The sequence below is a fragment of the Manacus candei genome, unplaced genomic scaffold (assembly GCF_025592945.1).
Source record: "Manacus candei isolate 608988 ecotype Guabito, Panama unplaced genomic scaffold, ASM2559294v1 h1tg000002l, whole genome shotgun sequence".
In the NCBI taxonomy this organism is placed as follows: Eukaryota; Metazoa; Chordata; class Aves; order Passeriformes; family Pipridae; genus Manacus; species Manacus candei.
This window is the reverse complement of record NW_026138050.1, coordinates 4,585,387-4,610,902: the sequence shown is the minus strand read 5'-3', so window position 1 is coordinate 4,610,902 and position 25,516 is coordinate 4,585,387. Positions and strand designations below refer to the sequence as shown.

At 42.1% G+C, this 25,516-nt stretch overlaps 2 protein-coding genes across 9 annotated transcripts in view; both read right to left on the bottom strand.

Moving 5' to 3' along the window:
• TTYH3 (tweety family member 3) overlaps positions 1-3,198 on the bottom strand; it is a 75,609-nt gene extending 72,411 nt beyond the window's left edge. The window contains exon 1 of one of the 2 annotated variants that reach the window (XM_051795180.1): positions 2,905-3,198. In XM_051795180.1, coding sequence (XP_051651140.1) covers positions 2,905-3,027 — 123 coding nt within the window. In that variant the 5' untranslated portion in view covers positions 3,028-3,198. The remainder of the gene's footprint in view (positions 1-2,904) is intronic. The other variant, XM_051796026.1, reaches the window with a different exon arrangement.
• A 3,586-nt stretch (positions 3,199-6,784) lies between these two features.
• Positions 6,785-25,516, bottom strand: part of IQCE (IQ motif containing E) — a 28,008-nt gene continuing 9,276 nt past the window's right edge. For 3 of the 7 annotated variants that reach the window (XM_051768816.1, XM_051772156.1, XM_051772954.1), the window contains exons 12-21: positions 24,688-24,845; positions 24,145-24,200; positions 23,621-23,829; positions 22,923-23,027; positions 22,076-22,178; positions 20,676-20,771; positions 20,410-20,433; positions 19,452-19,547; positions 18,304-18,434; positions 17,513-17,837 (exon numbers count right to left, since the gene is read on the bottom strand). In XM_051768816.1, coding sequence (XP_051624776.1) covers positions 17,534-17,837; positions 18,304-18,434; positions 19,452-19,547; positions 20,410-20,433; positions 20,676-20,771; positions 22,076-22,178; positions 22,923-23,027; positions 23,621-23,829; positions 24,145-24,200; positions 24,688-24,845 — 1,282 coding nt within the window. In that variant the 3' untranslated portion in view covers positions 17,513-17,533. Of the gene's footprint in view, positions 6,805-10,098; positions 13,502-16,921; positions 17,064-17,512; positions 17,838-18,303; positions 18,435-19,451; positions 19,548-20,409; positions 20,434-20,675; positions 20,772-22,075; positions 22,179-22,922; positions 23,028-23,620; positions 23,830-24,144; positions 24,201-24,687; positions 24,846-25,516 lie in introns of those variants that run through there. The other 4 variants (XR_007900281.1, XM_051771454.1, XM_051769557.1 and 1 more) reach the window with 4 other exon arrangements.

The following is a 25,516-nucleotide window of genomic DNA, read 5'->3' as shown; positions in this document are numbered from 1 at the left end:
CTGGCAGTGTGTGCTTATCTACCTGTGCTTCAGAGAGGTTTCAGGAGACAACAGCTCATCTGCTGCTTCAGTGGAACAGCAGCTTGCACATCACACTAATCCTTGCCAGGTAGAGGTGGAAAGCTTGTTAAATCAGCAGCCTCCTCACCTGCAGGAGCACGTGGCACTGCAACAAGTGACATGACAACAGGCTAATGCAAGGCACTGCATTTCACTTCTGGCTGAAGTGAGATGTTCAGCTGATGCACAAATTCAAAGCCTGTCATCAAAACATGAGTACAAGGAACAGGTAAATATTTACTAAGAGGTTACAAAATGAAACAGTTTCATAAGGAAAGCAATGCTTTCCCTTGGCCACAGGTTGGGAAATATTTTTCTAGAGAAGCAGTAAAGAATCAGAAAGGATACATTGTTTCCTTCCTCATAACAAATCAGAATGGGAAGGGACACTGAGCCCAGCTGTATGTCTATTTATGGTGACAGTGCAGCTAACCAATGGCTTGAAGTCATGGACTTTACTAAAAGGTGATCTTTCCTTACTATAGCTGGGGATGTCCTGCCCTTATCCACCCCCATAAACTCCCAGCTAGCATCCCCTACTGACCTCTCCTCAACCTCTGGAGAACTCAAATGCAGTGTGTAGTTCAACAGTTCATACTTAAGAATCAGGGTATCAATCACTAATGGAATACAAAACAAAAACACACACAAATTGTGGCAATGAGACCTACAAAGTAAAGAAAATAAGCAGAACTTAAGATTAAAAATGGACTTCCTTATTTTGAGGATGTATACAATCCCACCTGCTAAATACAAAAGGTTCCTAAAGCTAAGGGGAGACAATGCCAGCACAGGCTGCAAACAGAGCAAGAGATGCATATTCATAACAAAGCTAATAGAAAAAAAAGCTAGAACTCAAACTCAAAAGGCCTTGTGAACAATTTAAAGCATGAGAGAGCATTCAGCATTTCAGTTCCCAGCCCAGGATTAAGTTTCCCTGTTTCACTGCATCAGAATTAATCTGTGTGGCTACGAACTCCAGAGTCAACTCGCAGAGCCACAGCAGCTTCGTTATATAACCACGACACCGACAGCACAGGCTGCATTGCTGGAGCCCGTTTGCTCCCCCTCACCAACACCAAAACCAGCAAAGCTGCCGCTGCTCAAATCATTCTCCTGACGACAGACGCCTCAGTAATCCAGACATTCGAGTTTGGATTTGATAAGACGTTTTCTTGCGAGCTGATGTTAAGACTTAAAAGGCCATCGACTGCTGTGCAAGAAGTCCTTAATATCATCAAGGGAGGGGAGGCAGCTACACAGGAGGAGAACAGCAGAAGGCTTTAAGTGGGAATATGATTACTGTAGAAAAATTATCTGGCAAACAAACACAACCCCAGATTGTTGCTAGGAATGTTTTCAAGCAATTTAAGTGAAAATCAGTACATCTGCCGTCTATTCAAAGGTCAACTACTGCTTGTTTCACGATAACACACTCCCAAGAACATCTTTCCATGAACTCTTAACTTCTGATCTCCAGCTTCTCATATACCTTGTTTTAAAGGCAGTTACCCTCTGAGGTCATGGAAATACAGTTCAGCTGCTGTGCAGCATTACATCTGCATGTGGCCATCTTGAACTCTGCTAAGCCAAGGGAACTAAAATTAACAAATTGAAGCCCCAAATACAAAGTTATGTTAAAAGTCCCTTTGATTTACATGTTTCAAGGTGTTTCTTTGTATCTACCCATCGCTCTTTAAACACATCTCTCGCATTTTGCTCTAGCGTCAGCCCACAGGTCCGTTCATCTGTTCAAAACAAAAAGCCAAAACACACTGATTTCTCAAGCATTTCTAATACCTTCTATTTCCAGGATAAAATGAGAACTGTTTAGATACCTCAGCCTTCCTGCCTGCGTGCATGACAGCAGGTTGCATATATAGGACACTGCAAGTATGTTCAGAAAAGCAAAATGGTGTTTTCAAAACCAGAGAGCGTGGCAAAACGAGGCAGCAGAGCCACTGCAGCTCTGTTCCAAGATGACAGCAGAGATCACAGATGTTGGAGCGCACAGATTCACTCCACAATCATTTTAATTACGTGCCCAGCCAACCAAGCACAGGATACGGGCTAAGCAGCATTAAAAAAAAAAAAAAAAAAAAAAAAAAAAAAAAAAAAAAAAAAGCGGCACACAAGTATTGTGTGAGCATCCTCCCGTGCACTTGATGCGAACGCCGCTCTCGTGCATTAAGTCATCTGTTTTCCAGCAGGCAGGCAGTCGGTTTTGGGAAGGCACTGCTGGCCTCTCTGCAGGGCTGGTGGCATCAATAAGGATGGTCAGGGCAGCCTGCACAGGGTTATCGCCGGCGATGGGGGGTTATGGTCCAGCCAGAGGCACCAGGCCGGGACGGTGCCTTCGCCTGGGCAGCGCTGGGACCCGGCCAGGGCACCCACCAGGGCAGCTCCAGCCCCGCCGCCGGGGCCGCTCCGCGATGCGGTTTAGTGGGCACGGTGGCGTTCGGTCAAAGGTTGGGCATGATGACCCTGGAGGTCCATTGCAACCTTAACGATTTTATAATTTCACCTTCTCCCAAGAAGAACTTGGGGCTTCCAGCAGCCTGGCGGGGGTGGGGGGGAGCTCAGGGCTCCTGCTCACCTCGCCGGCAGCGACAACCTCCAGCCGCCAGCAGGGAGACCCCTGCCCCGACCCTGGGCAAGGGGATGGAGGGGGCAGCTCCTGCCTGCCAAAACTCGGGGACAGGGGGGACACGACACCCACGGGCACCCACCCGGGGAGCCCCAGCAGGGGCCGGGCATCCCCCTTTCCTCCTCCTCCTCCTCCTCCTCCTCCTTCTCACCCCCAGGCGGTCCGAGCCCGCTCCGCGCCCGCTGCCCAGCACCCACCTGCTGGTACTCGGCGTCGTGCGGTCGGAAGTCGGCGGCGGTGAGCTCCCAGCGCAGGCTGAGGTGCGGCAGGCGGTGCAGGAGGCTCACCCACCAGGGCGGCGAGTAGCTCACGCCCGCCATGGCCCGCGCCGCGCCTCACCCCGACCCGCGGGCCATGGAGCGCCTCCCGCCTCACCGCCGGCCCCGCATGGCCCGGCCACCCCCGCGGCCCCCGCGCTCTCCCGCTCCCTCTTTGTTCGCCCGAGAGGCTCCGCCGCCCGCGCCCGGCACCGCCCGCCCGCTCCCATTGGAGCCGCCGCCGCCGCCGCCCCGCCCCGGCCCGGCCCCCGCGATGGGATCGCTGCCCCGGCCCTGCCCCGCACACGGCGCTCCCCGCAAATACCCCACGGACATCCCGCAAACACCGATCAATGTTCTGCTGCGACGCGGTTTGCACGACCCAGAACCAGCCAGGTTGCAAAGGACCTCTGAGATCATCCAACCTGTGACCCAACGCCACCTTGTCTGCTAGACCATGGCAGCAAGTGCCACATCCAGTCTCTTCTTAAACTCCTCCATAAATAATAATCTCTTCTGAAATACCTCCAGAAATACTCTGTTCAAGTGATTATTTTGTTATTTTTCCCCCTCATGCTGACACACAGTGAGAGAGATGAGCATCTCCTAAGTGTTCATCTGTGCTCCCTCTGCTGCAATGCATGTTGCCATGTGTGCACCCAGTCAGGGAGTGCTGGATAACGCTCTACCTCTAGGAACTGTGAGCTCAGGAAAAGGAAATTTGCTGCCTCTAGATTTTTTTGAGATGGATTAATTATACGTCAAGAGGAACTTGAGCAATGGTCACAGCACTGAGCCTGACAGAGTTCAAGAGCTGTCTGGAAAAATAACAAAATAATAATTTGAACTGAGTTTCAGAATCTGAGTGTCTCAAAAAATGCGTGGATATGGCACCTGAAGATGTGGTTTCGTGGTGAACATGGTGGTGGTGCTGGGTTGACAGCTGGACTTGGTGATCTTAGAGGTCTTTTCCAACTTAATGCTTCTATGGTCCCATGAACATGGTACCTGGCACTGACTCTGGTTCACCTTCCACCCTTCCCTTTGCGGGCAAAGGTTTGGCCTCACCCAAACTCTGACCCACAGCCAGTGCATTGCTTCATCCACTCCAACGGACCTGGGGCTGTCAGCTTGTGCTTATGACATCATAAATCAGAGCCTTGAATTAAACACCTGAATGTTTCAGCAATGACAGCATCCAACTGCACAACACCTGGGAGCTGTGCACAACATAACAGCGTGTGCTGGGCTCCCCACAGAGCCACTCAGACACCACTTTCCCAGGGAGTATACTCCAAGCCAATGGAAAAGGCTTTTCACTTCTTTCTAAACAGAACATAACCAAACTATTTTTAGTCTTAAAGGTAAAAAATATGAGCATATCCTCTCTGGGACTTCTCAGAACCAAGTGAGTATATAAATACACCGTACAACACTAGGATAGCATAGTGGAATAGAAAAGATAATGCTAGGCAGCAGCAATCCCAAATTTATTCACTTCATTACAAAGATCGTGCTGTTCCTGTTACAACTGAAATGTACACAAATATTTGCTGTTTTGTTTTTAAAGGAATAGACCAAACAATTTCATTCTTGTTGTAAGTATGTAGTGTAGTCCAGCATTAATGCAGGAGTTCCTAAACTTGGCCAGTCTATTCAGACCATCTTCTGGGCCTTTGTTCTCTCCACCCCAGCCTCCCCCTCCCAGCCCTGCAGCAGCACACCTCACCCACTGCTGACTGCTCAGAGCACTGTGTTTAAATATCACTCAACATAATTTGGAGCTGGAAAAGGAAAAAGGACTATCCAGTCCTCCAACAGACTTCAGGCAAATGTCTCATAGGTCTTACAGGCCTGAGAAACCCTCATCTGTTTAGAATTAGAAACCGTTATGGCCCATGAAAATATGGGAGTGCTGTGTATCCAAAAAAAAAAAAAAAAAAGAAAAAAGAAAAAAGGGTAATACCAACTGATTTTTTTCTCCTAAATGGCAGCAGGTCAGTACATATCATGGAGACACCTCCTTTGCCAGTATGATTTTATTACTTTTCCCAAACGCAGCCAGGATTTCATACTTCATGTTGCCCCGACTGATGCGTTTCATAAATAAGGAGAGCAAAAAACGCTAAAATATGCTATTTAACACCTTAGGAGACCAAATAAACATATTTCTGCTGATGTTCTGAAATATAACATCAACTTTAATAGCTTTTGACTGGGACGGGATTTTTGTATGAGTATTATCAGCATAGCTAAAAGGAAATCTTATCACTCCCAAATAGCATTAAGGCACACGTCAGAGGGTTCACACCACGCAGGGTGAGCCCAAGTACAAGATATACGAGGGTACAAGATACAAGACCTCAACTCCCCTCCAGCTTTCTCCAAGAAAAGGCTTTATTTTCTGCAGGAGGACAGCTCAACGTCAGTTAATTTAGTTTTCTTCCCTGTTATTTTTCATTTTTTTTTTCTCACAGCGCCAGCAAGGATGAAGAAGGAATTATTTTAAAGGCCAGTGATCCAACATATTTCATCTCCAGTTCTAAAATCCCAAAGACAAGGAGCGTAGAGACCTCGCTGGGGCGAGAGATCTCTGTGTAAGCCACTCATGGCACAGAGTTTATGCAATTTGGCGCTAAAACGCTCAGGGCTGGGATCTGTCCTGCAGATGTTACTGCTGCCTCTGGAATGACACAAAACCCCCACTGGGCTGCAAGGCCAAGTACCTTCGTCAGCAAATGATGGACATGGAATAGAAGCAGATGCAGCAAACACTCCACACCGAGATCCTGTTCGATGGAGTTGATGTAAATCAAACCGAACGAAATGTTTTGGAACAGACGAGAGAAAAAGCTGGATGGTGTTACATGGGGGTGTGACACCAGCGTGTCAGCCCCAGTTTGAGGCACCATAATGGGGACAGGGGTAAGTGGGAAAGGGAGCAGCTCAGCAGTGCTGGTGTTCATGCCTCTCCCTCGGCCTTTTGCTGCAGAGACAACTGGATTAAATTAAAGCAGAATGAGCATTTGGGATTACGGAGAAACAGAGGCATCAACAGTTTTCATTTCTCCACCACAATTATTTATAATGATATGGGAAAAAGAAGAGTAAAATGGATTCAGCAAAATAGGAATGAGAGACAAACCACAAGATCCAGCACCAACCATACTTTCCATTGCAAGGCACTTCAGCCTGTTGTACCACCTCCAGAAGCAATGTTTGCAATCCTGGGATGTCTAACATTTGATTCAATTCAGGTGATTCTTAATTACATGACAACAAGAGAGTTATCAGGGCTCTCATGTTTAGATTATAGCAGCCTTTTTCCCTTCCCACACAAATAGGTTCACTCTGTTTTGCCAAAGCAAAATGAACAAAACATGACACTGCTGTGACATCCCAGGGACAAAATCTAACAGTAAATCACCCTTGCATGGAAAGCTGTTCTACAGTCAACCAAAGCAGACTGCAAATGTCAGCTTGTTCACTGGTAATCCTGCTGAAAAGTAACCCAAAGAGCTGTATTAGCATTCACTAAATTGCTCTGACAGTGGCTTTGCTAAAGAATCACTGGACAAAATGGGCAAACGTGAAACACTCCAAATTAAAGAAAACGAAGATAAACCAGACTGGTTTAAACCTCCAAAATAAGGCAGCCAGTGCTGTTCTCCATCCTCGTGAGGCCATCAAGCAGTCTGCAGAAGCACTCCTAGAAATGTAGCATTTTTCACTCTTCACAAGCTTCTTTCTACTGCAGACATCCCTACTGCTGATGTGATGCTGGCAATGAGAGTACTTTTTGAAACAGCAATCCCATATCCTCAGCTTTTGTTATTCACTCTGAAATTAAATAATTCAGCTTTTAATATACTGTGGAGTGAGGAGTCCTCCCAACTGTCAGACCTAATACGTGCTACAAAAGGTTTTAGCCAAAATACAGATCCAAAAAAACCCAAAAAAGGCAAATTTGAACTCCGAGTCCCAGCAGATGGATGAGTTACCCTCTTGAGACAGGGACTAAATTATGGACAGTCAGAGGGAGGTCAGTGAGACAATCATGTCTCTGCACTCAGCTGCCACTGTTAGGCAACACCTCTGGCTCTGCCACTCCACAAACTCTGCCCTTACATCAAGCTGTGCCTCCTTCCCGCTGAGCTGGACTGTGCCTCCATTAAAATTACCCTTCCTCTCCTCCCAGGGCTTCCTCTGTAATTTTCTGCTCAAAGTCAAAGGAAATAACAAAGCCAGGGCTGCTCTCCAGCCTCCCCCAGTTATTGCTGCCCCCTCCACAGCAGCTCAGCCCCCAGCCTCCCCTCTTCCCAGCAAAGCCACGTTGCCAGGGATCTTCCCAGCTGACTTCTCCTCCCAGCTTGAAGGATTTCCCCTGAGTGAAGGCATCTGCAGGCAGGAACATTTGGGTCTTCATTACTTTCCTCTGACATCCTCCCAGGGACTTTTAGGTTTACACAAAGAATAGCCACTACCAGGACCAGCATAAAACCCTGTAAGCAAACTCAAAAACGGCACAAGAAAAGGTTAATTCTCTCATTTCCAGTCCTGAGGCAATATTCTCTCTCTCTCATGTTCTACCAGTCTTTTTAAACTCTGTGAGTTCCAGGGAAATGGGTGGAAGATGTGGAAATCCTATTGCAAAAGCACCTGCCCGCTCCTTTCCCCAGAGAGCCACACAGAACATTCTATTATTTAGTTAATTGCAAAGAAACAATTACAAAGGAACTTGGTAAACTCTCTCTAATCACAGCAAGACCTATTTGCAGTCCAGTAAGTTCAGCAAATTAGCAAATAAGTGAATACAAAAAGGAAAGAGTCATACAGCTCAAATTCGACTTTGTTGGTTTGTTTTGTCACTCATAGTTTCTGTTTAATTATTTAAGGTATTTCTTAATAACATTCTGGTACATTTTGTATAATAATGAAGGTTTACTAGCATGGAAATGCAATATGTGGCTATTAAATATCTGCCGAGAGAGGGAAGAAAACTGCCAGTTCTGTGAGTAAATTATAGAGAGCCTGCTCAGGAAAAATTTCCAGGTTAGATAAATAGAAGGTTCTGCCACAATTTGTGTAAGATCCAAATAAGGATTATTGCTAGATAATGGCAATGCTAAGCAATGTTTGTGCACAGTGTTGTACTACAGCCATTCATGGACAATCCCATTTATTAGGAGCTATTCTAATTTTCCACGCATATACCTAGAGGCCATTCAAACACAGCCTTTTTAAAACCAGCACTGTAACCAAGTGACAGATTTTACAGTATCTCACCCCTGAAGTCATACTGCAGAAAAAACCTTCAAGCTCTGTTACATTAGTGAAGCAGAGATGACGGGCTGAGGAAGGGAGAGGAGTGAGATCCAGGTGTGGGATTATCTGGCTGATAGAGAGGGCAGTAAGACAGCCCTTGGCAATGGACATGATGTCCCTCCTGGTTCTTCCCAGACCATTTTGAGCATCAAGATTTTATGACACATCTGTTCACACTACCAACAACAGAAGCCCTAAAGGGGCTTATGTGGTACCTGGCACAACGTGTCTGTGAGGCGTGTTGGCAAAATCCTCCCAAATAGAAGGGGAGCTGTTACAGTCTGAGCAACACCTTGGCAGAGGAAGGTTGTTTATACACAGCTCTAGTGAGGGGAACAACACAAATGCTGTCCTGGAGACCAGTGGGAATCCACACACTTTGATTTGAAAAAGGCGATTGGGAAACTGGGAAAGACAGGCTGTGAGAGGGGCAAGGGGAGCAACTTAACCAGTGGACTACAACAGAGTGTAATTAGTAAGAACATAGCAACACTCACCATTCCAGGCTATTCCTTTGTGCACAGCAAGGACAGAACAAGTGCTAAAAGCCATATATAACCAAGAGCCACGTGCCTTACACACACCTGTAAACAGGGCAAACATCTGGAAGGTGATGTCAGTGCTGTCTCTACCGGCAGAAAAACACTTCAGCAAACATTAGAAGGAAACATCAGAGGAACTGATGCAGCACCTGACCACCAACCACACCTGAAAACCCTCCCAGCAATAACCCGGAGTTTAACATGGAAATGTTGCTCTTTGCAGGTCTCAATGATGCCCATCAAATGAAACCTTTTTCCCCCTCTTTAAAAGTTCATATGGGAAAGCAATTCATCAGCTGACAAACCTTCCATAAACAGATGCTGCAGAGCTTGCAAGAGTCAAGGGCATTCTGACTTCAGATGAAGACAAATTAGGATTTAATACAACTACAAACATTTAATTGCTTTCAACTGAATTCAAGGCTAGTCTGCTCCAGGAAATAGTATCAAAACTTTTCCATTCATGCCTCATGGATTACCTCCAGTGTTTAGGATTTAAAACCAAAACTGGTCCTAAGAAATCCAGAGAATATGTCAGTAGAGCAGAGAAGGAAGAATAAAAAAGTTAAATTAGTTAACATATTCATCAAACACAGACTATTTCATCTTGTACTCTTATAGCTGTTTTAGTCCTGCAACAAGGACTCTGCTTGACAGGAAGGTGACTGCAGGATTCCCATGTCTTGGCAGCAGTTAAAGGGATCTTCTATGTCCACAGAGCAGCATAAGGTTTGTTTTTCCTGGGAGTCCCTAAAGGCTTTCTCAGTGGACCTGGGAAGGAATGCATGTGTCCTAGTTCCTTCCAGAGCTTCATAAACAGCAACAGTAACTGAGGTGAGGGGATACACTGTGAGCAAACTGGAGAGTTGAAACCTGTAGACTCCCGCTCTCCCACAGCAGCTGGCAGACCAGTTTGTCCCAGTCCTGTGCCCCTCTACAGCACAACTGAACCTCTGTGCCCCTGGTGAGTTCCAACACTGATTATCCCTATGATACACCAGATGGCAAGACTGAAAGCAAAAGTCCATCAGCTCTTTCAGTTCCACCAGGCTTTGGGCAGGAACCTCGTTCACTCCTGATGGGACAACCTTAAACCTGTACTAAAGCAGAAATTCCACACCCTGCATGTGTCTGAGTTACCTTGTTACTATAAGCTCAGGAAAACAGTCAGGGATAAAAGGTCAACCCAGGTGCAAAGTGAAAGCAGGAACACCCGGCAGAGCCCAGAGGGGCAATGCAAACACAGCAACGGCAGCACAAACACATCACCTGTTCATACACAAACTTTATTTCAAAATTCAACAATCAGGAGTAAACACATTGCAATTGTGTTAGCTTTTCAAGGATCCCAAAATAAGTTACATAAAATACTTGCACAGTTCTGAATATTAAAAAGATCATAAAAATTAATGGTGCTCTCGTATGCCAAGATTACTCCTTTTCCATTTTGACTACATTAAAAGTTGCCTGTGCAGGGATTATTTTTATAGCTATGCAAAAAACCATAGTTTTCATGTCTTGATGCCTCAGTAAAGATTTACAGGAAAAGGTACTTAAGGGCAAAAAGAGATCAAGAGAGATAATGTCCCATTAAAGTCCAATCTCTGTACTCACACACAATCTCTAACTAAACACTGCAAAAGGTTTTAAGTTGGAAACATTATTCCATATCAACAGAATGGAAAGTGTGCTTTTAGATTACATAGGTTACAGTGGAATTTAATTTTAATTCAAGACCTTGATGTCCCCACAAGTTTTCCAGGGCTTTCTACAGAAAACTTACTTTTCAGAAACAGCATGTTTGTATTGGGTTTATTTTGACAGGTTTGAGCCACACTAATTTTCACTGTCCTCAGCTCCCTGTTGAGGAAAAATGCCATTTATTCAAATAATTTTTTCTTCCATCGTTGTTCCACACTTCTTCCCACAGGTGCTGGCATTCAGATAACCACAGAACAAAACCTTGTGTCCACCACTGTTCCCTTCAACACATTCCATTCCAGTTTACAACACAACCATGTTAAAGGCTACTGATACTGTGGAGGTTTCTCTTCCTACTGTTCCACACCAAACTCATTGTGCAGTGAGCAAGTTCTCCTCCAAACCAAAATATTAGTTTGAAACCCATCTCAAGTAAAGTATCAGATTTTTGATACCTAGGAAATAGCAGTCTCAAATTTAGAGAGCTCTAGACATATTTTCACTCCTTCCAGAAAATGTTTCATCCTTTTCACCCTGATTCTGTGCCTTTGGGTCATCCCAAGATACCAGCTCCCCTTTATGCCAGAAGTTGTCTGTTGACAGCTCTACTGCTGGTCACAGGCTCAGGTAAAACAAATCTTCCTGCTCTGTATCAACTTCCTAATGCTTTCATATTGGTCATTACAGCACAGTAAAGTAAAAGAATGCCATCTTTATTACATTTGCTGTCTCAGTATTTCCTTATAGGATAACAGCTAGGTAGGTATTTGATATCAGTCTGGGTCCTGACACACTACATACCCTTCCCTTAATGTGTCAGTCCTCAGCTCTAGTTACTCTCTCTGGAGATCCATGACAGAGCCCCAGTTACAGACTTGAAATATTATACACAGGCAACTCAGTACAGCTCTGCTTCCATTTAGCAAAATGACCCTTCTTCTTAACATGACTTCCAGAAACAGAGGGAAGCAGGTCTCAGCTTCTACCAAGAGGATTCTATCCCTTTTTTTATTTTATATATATTTTTTTATCCTTTCTGCAGATGACAGTCATGTGACCAAAGTACAGCCAGGAAAAATTTACCCATTGGGAGTGCAAATGACATTCTTCAGGCTGCTCTGGGTATGGAGAGCTCCCAGAACTGCCTTTGGAAATAGTACAGGCAGCATTTCCACCGATGGGATTAAATGAAATCAGCTGCATTGTGCTGCAGCCATCCAGTTTCCTCTTTGGCTGCAAGTACTGGCACAAACTCTGATAAGCCTCAGATAGTGCTTCACTGAAATCACAGAACTGAGACAGCCCTGACTTATTGGTATTCTGCAAAACAGTGGTGACTGATTTTTAATTTAAAAAAGAGAAGGTGATAAAAATCTTATATTTAAGAGTGTGCTTTCTGTTTACAGGAGACTTTATTACTCTTTGGTGACAAAGAAACCATTAGGGTTTCCAGCAAACCTTCACTGTGTGCATGTAAAATTAAATTCTCCTTTCAATAAATATCACGATTAAAAAAACCCACACAAGCATTTTAATGCTTTTGAAGGGTGTTGGTGTGACAGTAGGAATTCTCCAGTCAAAAAGTACAGTCTGCACAGAAGATCTGGAAAGACCCCTCTGATTATATTCTCCACAGCCAGGTCTTTGGTCTTTCCATGGACAATGTTATTGTCAGTGCTGTTTCTGGATGCAGCCTTAATTTCTTAATCCAACCTACCACTTCTGTTCCCAAACCAAACTGCATGGATTAGGCTTTGTTTATTGTACTCATCCTAATCCACAATGCACAGAATTAAGTAGGCAGTGCCCATGTTCTCCAGCACCAGCCTGGTAGAGGCAGATAGGGGTGGATATGGGATCCCTCTCCCAGATTCTGACTGGACCCACTGTGCAGGTGTGCACAGGCAAAGGTAGTACTGGGAAGAGGTATCAACCACAGCAAAGCAACATCAGACTTAAAACCTCAGTGCTCCTCCCCTCAGTGCATGAGCACTGCAGTCAGGTGAACATTTCAGACAGTCCTACCTCCTATGTCAGATGTTTTCACATCTCAGAGATGAGTCTGTATAATGAACTCAAATTTGTGATCTGTAAGCAGAAAGCAGTCACAAGGGTATCCTTCACAGAACACTCCTGCCACTACACACCTGCCCTGACAAATCCAAAAATCTGATTATGTGATCAGACATTTCAAATACAAAACATTCTATACACATCATCACAAGCACACGTGGAAAAAGCAATAAATAAGGAAAGCCAGCTGATACAGTAGGCCTAGAATGGCCCTATGACAGAGGAATGGCTTACAAGGTCTGTAAATGTTCAGTATAAAAATAAACAAAAAAAGATACAAAATATGACAAGTAAAATTTTTAAATAGGGAGGCCCAGGTAACAAATACCAGCTGTACCCTTGAACATACACAGGCTGAAAATTGGAGTCACGTCATTAACCACTTTCTGATTACACAAATTATATTTTAGTTGATCTGAAACAAAACTTTGTTTGACATGAAATAGCTTAAGGCTTTATTGCTTTCACTTGAATTTGTCAACTGAATTTACAATCCTCATTGTGAAACAAAACATTAAAGTGTTTTGGTTGAGCTTTTAAATCCAAACTCTCTGTGCACCAGGGTAAGGCTAACAGTCAGTCAGTGGCTTTTAGCCATAAAGTCTGCAGAGACGACATATGAAAGAATGGTTGAAATAATGTCAACTGCCATTAAAAAGGGGCTGCTATTCCTCCTCTCTTCATCTTTGACATGCCTGATCTTGGTACAAATAGTTTTGTTCGTGAATTCAATAATTCAAGATCACCAGAGCCTGTCACCAAAACTTAAAAGTGGCTGTAGCTTTTCTTCATCTGCAACAAAGGAGACACAATAACAACATCATCCGAGTCGTCTGAGTGAGCTTCATCCCCGGGCAGGGCGGGAGCAGGATGGGATAGACCCTCAGAGGACCTGGCTGAAATGATCCCAGAGGAAACAAGGTCATCAATAAACAACACTGACAAAAACAAGCCCTTGTGAGAAGTGTGATATTCTCCGAGTCACTGAGTTTCCAGACCTACCCACAGGTATGGATAAGCCTGATCTATCTGTTTGTGCAGAGCTGCTCCTGCTCTCCTCAGTGAACCAGCCATGCATGGAGAGTGTTGAGCTGACAGACTGACCACACCTCATTTGTCTTACTGCCTTTAAATCTCTGCAGGTGGTTACACACCACCGAGTAAAGCAATTTGATACTGAAGCCATCGCAGGTCATAAAACCAAATATTTATTACACGTCCAGAAAAGGAAAAACTGACCCAAGCTTAAACTATGCAGAAAGGTAACAATGAGAATACAGATGGAGCAAAGGGAAATGGATACAAAGAGAGACAGAAGCTCTCAGCCACTGTCTTTCATCCTTATACCTGTAAAATACCAAAAATATCATTCACCAGCTGCACTACTGTAATGACAATGAAACAGTGGCCACATAATGGGGTTTGTTTTTCTCTATTTTTTTTTAATTTTCCTTCTTTGCCATTTTTCTGGATGTGTGTTTCTACGTGTCTCATCCATTCCAACATGTGAAAAAATATTCAGGGCATGAACAGATAGATCCCTAATGATTCCAGTAAACACTGGAAAACCAGAGGGATAAAATGAACCCATCCAAAGTCCCTAACACCTGAAGAGCAGAAGCAGCAGCTTGCCCTCTACAAGAGATCTATGAACTAAATGATGACTGCTATTAATACCTTCCAGCACAATATCCTCCCCTCAGCTATTAATACCTCCTAGCACAATATTCTCCCCTCAGCTCCACTTACTTTTCAGTTTCAAATATAAATTATCTGAATAGACTCTCCCAGAGAAGAAAACTAATCAAGACAACCTGTGGTAGAAGGGGAAGCAGGCAAGAGGCCATACACTGAGATTCTGACCTGAAATGGAGGGCACACAGAGAATATTACCTGAGGAGAACAGACAAGCCACAGGTCTTGTAGTGAAATAAGAGGTTCCTGACACCGGAAAAAAATCTCCTGGTATGGAAGAACAAGCATAAAAACTGGAATATGAAATAAAGAAAGGGGACCACAACTGGCCCAGAAATAGAAAAAGAGTGACAGAGAGCCTGTGAATGGCAAGGAGGAATGAAGGCAGGCCATTACATTGACCTCAGCCTACAGAAGCAAAGAAACACATGACTTTCTAGTTAAGTGAAATTTTTCTTTGCATCAGTCAACAAATAATGTCAGAATTTTTCAGGAAGGTTTATGAGACAGTAGCTCTGGTGATACAGAGGAACAAAGGGAACTTCCAGAAGCAGGCATGGTAACTAGAAGCAGCAACTCCAACAATAAACATCTTATACATGAAATAGCTTAATATTATCCAAACCATTCTTGATTATATCCTGCTCTTGATGTCTGAGATTCTTGTCCTCATCTTCAATTTAATACACTTCAGGGACAACTTTATCTTTGTGCTTGTGAAGGTTAAGCACTAAAAAGAGTTAAGGGTTGTATGTAAATTCATTATGATTTCAAGAAAGCCTCAAATGAAGTTAACAGTCGTAGCCAGAGTGGCCAGTAATAAGCAGAGAGAAATTCTGCCCTTAATCGAGATTGCTGTGCATGTACAGAACATATTCTTCCTTCCTGACACTCCCCTGACAGAATGAAACAAAACACCACATTTTGCAGACTGAATAGTTAATATCTGTTCCATTTCATGGGAAACAGCAGACATGGCTTTATAAAATCTCCAAGTACTGTTCACAATCTGAAGACAAGCAAAGCAGCACTGAATGCTACACCAGATTTTTTTAATTAATTATTTTTTTAAGAAAATACAGAGACATCTAACCTGATGCAAACAATGAATCCAAAGTCTGCAATGCTAGACAAGGATTATATACATTCATTCTAGTAGATAGAAAAGGTTTTTTAAAACACATTTTTATCTTCCCCATTCCTCTCAAAATAGTGCTGGAAGGGTAGTGAAGTGAAATGACTTATTGCAATATATACACTGACTGGAAGCTTAAGATCATTGTAAGACCTAGAGGTCACAAAATGAAAGTTTGGACTTGGGACAAATGAAGTAAGAGCCTGCCCAGTTGCATGATTAAAAGCTAAAAGAATCTGATTGCTTTAAATCACTCAGCTGCTCAACAAGCTCCTTGTCTTAAGTAGTTTCCAAGCTGCAGGATGACCATGGAAATCCCAATTCACCATCAAAACCCAGTCATGAGCTCAGAATGGCAGAGGTGGACTTTTGGTTAACTTTAACTTTAGTTTAAGCTACATGAATTGACATGGCAAACAACCAAACAGATCACCAAGGGGTCACATTTCTTCAGAAAGGTGGCATTTACATCAGAATGCTCTCCTTCCTAATTTCTCATTTGGGACAGTTTGGTTAAACACTCCAATACACCATATATTATGGACCTAATAATTCAGAGAGCTTAGTGCCAGGCAGTCTTTGGGCACTTGTGCAGCTACAGAAGCACATACCCAGTATGCCTCTCCATAAGCCACCTGGATACATTCCATCCTCATCCCAGACACTTTGAAAAGGTCTCCCATATTCCTAAAACCAGCAGCAAATTTACCCTGCTTTGCTCCCAATCTCTCCTTTTTGATATTCACCAGTAAAGGACCACAAGTCTGAAAGTTCATGATTTCCTCTCTATCTCTTTTAGTATAAACAATTCCAAAACTTCTTCACTCATCAATTTGTCATCATAATCTGCAATAAAACTTAGCTTTGGAGACTTCATAGCCAGACAGTGACTGTGCTCTGTTGGGATTCACATGACCACATTTCCCAGACAAGCTTCATCTTACACCCTTCTTTGGGTCTTAGAAGCACTAAGCATAATTAAGTGATTCTTCCTCTTTGGGTAGAATTTCACAACTGATTTACTCTAGGTTTACACAGAGCATGCCAATAATGACTACTGCAGTAGAGTTCAGGCAAAACAGGGTGCTGCAGCATTTTTTTTTTCCTGGATACTGTCACTAGACATAATTAAGATCACTCAAAACTCAAACATCTTCAGAAGCAAGCACTACCTACTCCTTCACAAAGTGGAATGTGCCTCTGAAAATAGAACATAGTAAAGTTTCTTAAACACATTTTCTTTCGCTGAAGTGTGACCTCTGTTTTCACAACCCCTGCAAATCTGGCTTATTCCCTGTCTCCTATCTTAGAGAAACAGCCTCAGCTGCTTAAAGCATTCTCTGTTTCTGAGCAAGTCTGCAGGGACTGTCAGCTTTTCATCGACAAAAAACAAGTCAATGTTTCTCGGGTCACACTCAAGTTGCTCTTTTTTTCCCCCCAACTGGTCCATTAAAGCCTAAAATATCCCACTCTGGACAGAACCAACCTTTTTCAATTTGTTTTTAACTCCTTTGAAGCTGCATGTCTGAAGCTGCCTTATCTGCAGCATTGTTTTGCCTTTCCCACTCAGGACTTCTAACATCCTCCTAAAAGCCTCTTTGGCTTTAACTCCATCTTCTCACAAACAGCTATAAAGAATTCAAGAAGAAAACCAAATGGCATAAGAGCCATAAAAAAGACAGATTTTTCTCAGTTTGTATTACAGTAGTACTAGTTGGCAAGGTTATCCAGGACTTCATTTTTCCCCCTCGCTGCAGCAACTGAAGACTGCTGAAAAAAAACGTGACTGAACACACATGGCTGCCTAGGATGGTTCTTTTTACCAGTTGTCTGTCTGTCTTCTGCAGAAACTAAGTCAGGGTGGTGAAAACATTCTCAGCTTGTCTATGGCTAAGGGCCCAAAAATGTAGTGGAAAGTACCATCCTACAGCTACAGGGATGGGAGGGCTGAAAAGGAACTAGAGAGGCAATACAGGGGAACACCATGTTCCTCAAATAATTACCACTTGCACCAGAGAGACTTTCCAAACCACAGTTGTGACAAAAACACAAAGCACTGTGAGGAAGCTGGTAGTGGTACTGTCAGATCTTTTATTTTTTATGTAAGGAACTGCACGTGCCAGGATAAGCAACATGTCATTAAATTAAGCCCCACACACAGAGTACAACTGTGCACTTGCACATGTGTGTGCACGTGCAGATGTTCTCCATAAAACTGTGTGTGCACCCACTCAAAACACACACACAACACACACACTTCTGAACACAGGGAAATGAGATTACCAGGAAGAGGCGACAGGAGGACTGAAGGAGGTCTCTGGAGTGCTGCTGAGACCAATTTCTTCTCTGTACTGTAAAGTGCAGAATCTGCTTTCTCACTTGGTGCACTGGACACAGAAGACCTGCAAAGAGACACACTCTAGTAAGCAAACCACTGCACTCTGCCTGAGCTAAGTCATTTGATGGTATTCTAGTTTTCCCCTGTTCTTCCTCCACATAACCCTTAACTTGTACATGTCAGGGCTTCAGATTCATATATTAAGCAAGTGTACTAGCAATCTGTTTGATAGCAACAGCAACCTGGTTTTTTCCAAAGAGTAATTATTTCACTTTACTTCTACTCATTGCTATGGAAGAGAAAATGCAGCAGGATATGGAAAGGCTCCTGTTGCTACAAAATTCCTTTTAGTTGCATGCCCTTTGACTTTTCTCAGGAGCAAGCTCTCCCATGTCTTTGTTGTAACAATGGCCTTGTTCTCTTTCTCTGCCAAGGAACCCACACTAAACTTCTGTTAAACAAATACTCCTCTCTTCTAACAAAACCAATTTTGCTACTGCATGTTGCAGAAATATCTGCCCCTCACTTACCTCTCCTCAAGCAGAACTGTACGTGCTGAGTGAGCCCTGAAAATGGACTGAATGAACGTCACAATCTCATCTCTCTCCTCGCAATCAGAGGACGAGCTCAAGGAGTCTGACATGGAAGACACGCAGGAGTTCTGCAAAGCAATCAGATTAAAGAAAACTGACCTTTTACAGATTGCACAGAAGTTTGACAGAACCTTTCACAATCTTACTCCTGATTGTGAAAGTGGCAGCGGAACAAATATTCCCATCTTTTGGTCTGCAGTCTTTAAGGTTCTGCAGGACTAAATCAGCAGGAAATGCAAATCTGATCATCATGCAAGCTTTGAAGAACCAGCATTCAATTAATGAAAGAGCAGACACCTGCAAGGAAAGTTCATTTATTTTCCAGGAAGGAAATCTTTTGAAGATGAAGGAGGCAAAGCAACCTTCATAATGGATCTATCTTCTGTGCTATCAAGCAAAGTATTCAGTCCTACTACATGGGGCCAGTTTGCCAAAATAAAAGTGCAACCAGGTGGACAACCTGGATGGAGAATTACAAATTAACTTTGGCCTGATAAAGGTCCAAAGGATGTTTATATAAATTGGTAAATCATTTACAGAAACTGAATGTTTAATTGGTAAGGAAATTTTTTCATATGCAGAACTAAATAATCTGAAGCAAGCTGAACATGACAGATGACACTAAGTCTTTGGTTGAGCATGGCACATCAAGACTGCTTTATTTTTCAATCTAATCAAAGATGCTTTCCAGATTCTTATTTCTGAACCTCAGTGACAAAAGTTTATCTGTTACTACAATGATCCAGTAGTGAACACTTGAGAGCAGGTGAAGTTTTCAATAGCACTCTGAATTAAGGAATGCATTATTAGCTGATGGGAGAACCAGAATAAAAGAGACCCAATTACAGTCCACAACACTGAGAATTTATAGCTTTAATTCTGAGAAAAAGTGAGAACTACAGAAGGTGGAAAAGGGAGCCCAGGGAACGAGCTCAGTATCTTCCTAGAATTACAGTGGAGTTGCCAACCACCACATTAAAACAACATCACCAGGTGATTCAGAGAATCAAGCCTGGAAGTGCAGTCCTTTACACTGCAAACTAAACATAATGGGATGTTGGGATACCCATTTGCCCCACAATTACCTTGTTGAGAGATTTTGTTTCATGGATCCCATTATTCAGTAACAGTTTCTGTCGAGCTAAATGTCCTCTGAGAGCTGCCTGCAGCACCACAACTGCCTAGCAGGGAGAGAAGGAAGAAGATATTAGCTCCTTGGAAAGATAACCCACAGACATACACCTTTGGGGTCACCTCCAGGGTTTAAATTCCATCTGGGAGGTGCTCATGATTGATCCTATCAAATGCAGGTAAGTTCCAAGTGCCAGCACCAACCAATACAGCAACATGCTCCCATTTCCATATTAGACTCTGGCTACCCAGTGGGCTCTGAGATGCTCTGGCACAATCAAAAAACCAAGCCAAGCTTGGCAGACCATTGTGGTGATAACACTGAATGTAAGTCTTTCCCCTCCACTCAGAGAGTTTACTGGGTTGTTGTCTACAAGAAGCATTTAGATGTAAAGACTAATTTCTGAAAGTGGGATTTTTAATGTTCTAGAAGAAACAAACACAAGATGCCACACTGGGCTATTGGAAAAAACAGTTTAATCAAAACCTTTCTGCAAAACATTTATGAAGAAGTGACTTTGTTTGACAAACTTGCCAATTTCTTCAGAATACTCCGAGACATTTCTCCTTAGCTAAAACTTCAAATCCTACTTCAAATCTTTCTGAAGATTCATCACAGTAAAAATTAAAGCATTATTAGAATTATCTAGTTTAGAAAGAAGTTCCTGTCTGTCGGTATCAAAATTTTCAGAAGTACATTCCTCTTGCAGAAGGTACTAAGTAAGGAAAATCTGAGACCAAAAGAGAATCACTGACAAGATATATGAAACACAACCAGGATGTTAGAAGGAAGATTATAAGCCAGCCTGAAGAACAAACATCACTGTGGTAAAACATCTTTGAAGTTATTTGTTTGCTCTTTGATACAAATTAAATCTGTTGTACTGTTTTGTTGGGTGTAAACAGACTCACCTCATCCAGAGCAATTTCTTCTTTCTGAAATGAAAGATGCTCATGTTAATGCCACAAGTATATATGAGCTTTATCTAATAAAGACATTCCAAATATTCCCCAACAATTAAAACACACAGAAAATACTTGTTCCAACCCCCAAAAAAACCTCAAACAACAAACCTAAGGAAAAAAAACCTTTTCATCTTTTAAGATATGTGGACAGATGGTAAAGAGTAAAATTCAGAGGGGCATGTCCTCGCTGTTCCCTGTTAGGACAATCTCACCTTGGTTTTGTACATCTTCCAGTGTCTCTGGATGATTTTGGCTGCTTGTTCTTCCCTGTGATCTTCTTTGCCTTTAACTGTGCAGACTGGTGAAGACTGCAAAGGAGAATCTTTAAGTTAGTACAGTCAAGACACAAAGCTGTGAGGGAGACAGGTTACTAATGACTCAGGAAAATCAGCACCAGAGTTCATCCTGCCTGCAGGGCAGGAGGAAGTTCAAGAGGAAACTCTTAGTTCTGAACCCTGCTCATGTTCAAACCCATCATCCAGATGAGTGTTACAGTGAAACACAGTCCTGCCCCCTTTTTAGCCCTTAGCAGAGCATGGGAATGGAAAAGTTCTCATCTCCACATACTCCTATTTTTCTATGCTTTGCTAAGGCACAGCTAACTCACTGCTTTGTTGATCAGAAATGGTTTGTATGTTATGAACAGACTGAGAAGAAATGTCAGGTTACCTAATTTTGCAGTTCTCCAGGAAAGACAAGTATTAATTAACCAGGGAATTCTCTAATGTCTCATCCTGGCAACTGTAGCCCCATAATTATCTGCTTAAACTTACTGATTAGTTGGTCTTGTCTGACACTGAGCAAACAGAGGGTTTTGTATAAGTTGGCATAACTCTACTCTTCTATCTTGAAGAAATTAATTAGAGGACAAAGAAAGAAACCAAGAACAAAACAAGATTTTGTTCCAGTTATTTCTTCTGAGGTGTGGCTGCATATTCCACCTCTCACCATTTGATCCTTTTGATCCCTAATTATCCCACACTAATTGTCACACCTCACTTGCCAAACAAAAGTTAGCTGCAAGTTTAAAAGACTAATTTAATTTATTGGTGTAAAATTTTAAATAGAGGAACAAGAGATTTTATAGACTCTAAAAAACTCTCTTGATTTCATGAAAAGGATTTATTTATAACCTAAAAATGCCAAGTTACAGGTTTAAGTTTAGCAAATGGATCATGTCATATTAAAAATGACAACCTACCATTAAAATGAGAAATTGGTAGGAACTTAGTGATAATTACAAATAATGGGAACATTTCAATAAATGGATGGTTACTGGCCAAGAATATATATAGTCTGCAGAGGAAAAAAGGAGCTGTTTGTTAGCTGTTTTTAAAGACTCGAGTTATTTGGTATTCAAAACATCCTCTAGCATCCATCAGCCTATAACACAAAAAAAGACTCTAAAGAATTGCACAGTATATCAAAAACCAGAACCCTCTTAAGCAAGTGGACATTTTTATTCATATTTTTTACTACATGTATTTCAGGGTCTATTTATTTTTAAGTGCAATCAAAATCCCCAGGAATAATTTCCCAGTAATATTTAGTGAAATGAGCTTAACATGACTACACAAAAAAACCCCAAACCACACACACTGTGTGTCTGTACCTTATGAAGATTTTCCATTGTATCTTCTGCCATTTGTCTTTTCTCTTCCTCCAATTTTGACTCCAGTTTCTCTACTTTCTGTGTCAGGTTCTGGATTTCCTCACTATGGTTGGAAAAGTAAAGATATTTATAGCTGGAAGTTTTCTGATGTTCCTGCTTTGAAAATACTGAACCTATTTCATAGCATTTGGTTGCTTTGGGCTTTTTTTTTTTAAGGCCAAAATTGGAAACTTCTCAGGATAACAATATCTATTCTCATAGTAACAGACATGTAACATCAATTCTCAGGTTGTGACAGCACAGCCTTATTCTAAAATTAAGAAGTCCCAAGGTTACAGTGGTACTCTTAATACTATTAATAATACATCTAAATCTGCTACAGTTTCATATTTGTCAGTCAAACTCCTTTCTTACAAAACAATTATGAAGTCACCTTTTTTTGACACCCTCACACAGGATTATTACTCACAGTTATACAGAATACATGGAGCAACTGGAATGACACATTGGCAGTGGTCTAGGAGCACAGGCTAAGGTAAAGATACCACAATTTTTCCTTAGAGAAAACATCTCTGAGCCCAACATGGTAGCTATTTCCATTTATCTTATTAATTTTTATTATAATTTAATTCTTATTTTTACTCCCTAGTCTTCCACTTCCTCTAAAATCACTCTACAGAATTCTTCCACCAGTAACTTACTGCTTTCCAAAACAGTTCTGCTTAAAAGAATTCCCAGCTTCTTGCAGTTCAGATGAACTCCTATGGATTTTGAGCCACTTCAAAAGAGAATTATACTTCAACAGCTTTTTGGTTCTGAAAGGATCTACTAACACAAGGTGTGATACCTTAAAGTCTGTACTTCTGTACTCTTTTCTTCCATCTTACTCTGCCACTTCTGCAGCTCCAGCTCCACTTCAGCCTTAGCCTGCAGTAACTGCTTGATATCTGATCTTTGAAGGAATAAGGAAATCTAAGTGATACTTAAGGCATTCATGCTTCCACAAAGTAGTTATTTTTGTTTAAACTTCTAAATAAAATGGCTTTTCTCGAATTTGTAAAGTAACTAAATGCTCAATTTTTCCTTCTAAACAAAACAAAACACAAGCACACATTGTTCAGAAGGAAAAGGCCTCCTCACATGCTCTCACTATGCATCTTCATTCAGAAGTGACACAGGACAAATCATGTTGAAAGAAACCCACAAACTTTTACAGCACAATATACTTGCAAGAAGTGCTGCATAAAGAGACACAGAATCCATCAAAGGGTTTTCAGCGTGGTTGGCAGAAAAATAAGCCTTGAAAAACGTGTGAGAAACAAGCAGAAATTCTCATTTTCCACCCTCTGACCTTTTTTTCTGCAACGTAATTTTACAAAGAGAGTAGGATTAGAAGAAGCATTTGAAATAAAAGCTGAAGGGACCCTCAAAATTAATTTTCTTGCTGAAAAATGTGAAGTACTTATTACATTATTTCATAACGTGATCAGAAATAATAATTCACACCTACAAAAGAACAACATCCCAGACAAGAGTCACACTTACTCTTTACTGAGTAGGAGATTTTGAAGTGCCTTCCTGTCACTTTTCAGTTTCTTCACTTCCCTTTGGAGATGATGACATTCCTCAACATGGTCTATATATTGGGGGGCTGGATGATCCAGGTCTACAGAAGGTGAAGATGCCACAGCAGGCAACTGTGATGAATCACTGTCTACTGGTGACACCCTGGTGCTCTCCATGGCACATACTTTCTAAGCAGGATAAATTTACATGGAAAACACAAAAGAGAAAAAAAAGGGGGGGGGGGGAGGAATTCAAATTTACTGTAAAAAAATTTTAGTTAGGTCATGAGAAAAGATCAAATGAAAGTTAATTCTAAAACGTGCATCTATATGTGACAAATATGAGCAAAGAAAACAGGGAGGAAGGGCACATGCTACAGACATCAGCTTACATGTGAGGCAGAACACACACAGCTGATACACTGAAGGGTGATGTGCCAAGGGAACAAGCCAGTGGTTCTACATTTTCTGCTCCAAGACAGGTAAGGCCACACAACCACTTACTTTTTCCAGTTCCGAAATCCGCCTCACCAGCCTCTGTCTGCTCCACTCACTATAATCTAAACACAATAACAAAGCTTTAAACACATAACTATATCAGTGGGTCAACATTGTTCTCGATTTTTGAAACTTCTGTCCATACAGAAAGACCATCTGAAGACCTTTGAATGCCAAATTTAAATATATACCAATGGAAAAAGGAGAATGGGCTTAAAATATGCAACTTCTAAACCAATTAGGTCAGAAATCAATATAAACCATTCACATTCATCAGCTTTCAACAATGAAGAACAGTTTTTCAGTGTAATGCTAAATCCTCTAGTGATTCCAGTTCAGAATTCTCAGGCATAATAGAGGAAATGCAGGTCTGACTGGAGCAGCACATTCAGAAGTCAGAGTGACTCCTGTGAGGAAGTTCTCACTCCAACCTTTGCCACTCCCAAATCTTCACCTTTGTAATAACTCCCTTATTTCTCCTGCTCCCAAACATCTTTCAGCTGTTACCTAAATCCCTTGTCCCACATTCATCAACTTTTCAGCACATACTTTTTGTTTTACTGGGAGGAGGAGAACTGCTCAGTACATGATCCAGATCTTCCTTCAGCCTCCGATTCTCAGCCTGCAACTCCTTGATGTTCCTGGACAATCTCAGGACAGCAGCATTCAGTGCCTTCAGTCGCTTCTGGGTATCTCTGCCCTCTGTACTTGGAAAAGGGGCCAAAACCAGAGAGTTAACTTTAAAGGACAGGACAAAGAACCAGCATTAAAAAGAGTGGAGCAGCCTCACTATTCAAGTCAGCTGGCTAAGTTCATTGTCTCAGCTCCCCCCAGTAGCATTTCTCAACATCCTTTACTTGGGAAGTTATCTATTCTTTTAGCAAAAAAACCCATGCAAAGACCATCTTGCTCAACACTTTGATAATTGTTTTAATTTGCGTCAAAGGAAGAAGATACTTTAAAACTTTGAAAATTCATTTATTACTTTCACTTCCTCCCCCACTCTGTTTCATTAACACATCAACAAGAGTGCTTGTATGAGTGTTGCTTATTTTGCTTTCTGCTTGTTTTGTTAACCAACTTTCTAAAGCTTTACCAGCACCCTGAATCTGATTTAAAAAACACTTATCTTCAGTCAACTGTGAGACTCCTCCAAAAAACTGTTCAGCACAGAGACCTGCGTGCTCTAAACTGCTGTTGTTCACCTAACAAACAACCTGAGACTGGGAGAGAGAGAGGGCTGTACACACACAGAACAACTCTTTAACAAATCCAACACACAAGTGTGTTTTCAGACAGCTGGGAATGCTGCTCTAATGTAAGAAAAACTATCCTTGCGTCTATAAACCCCAGAGAAATTTCTTCATGTAAGGTATGT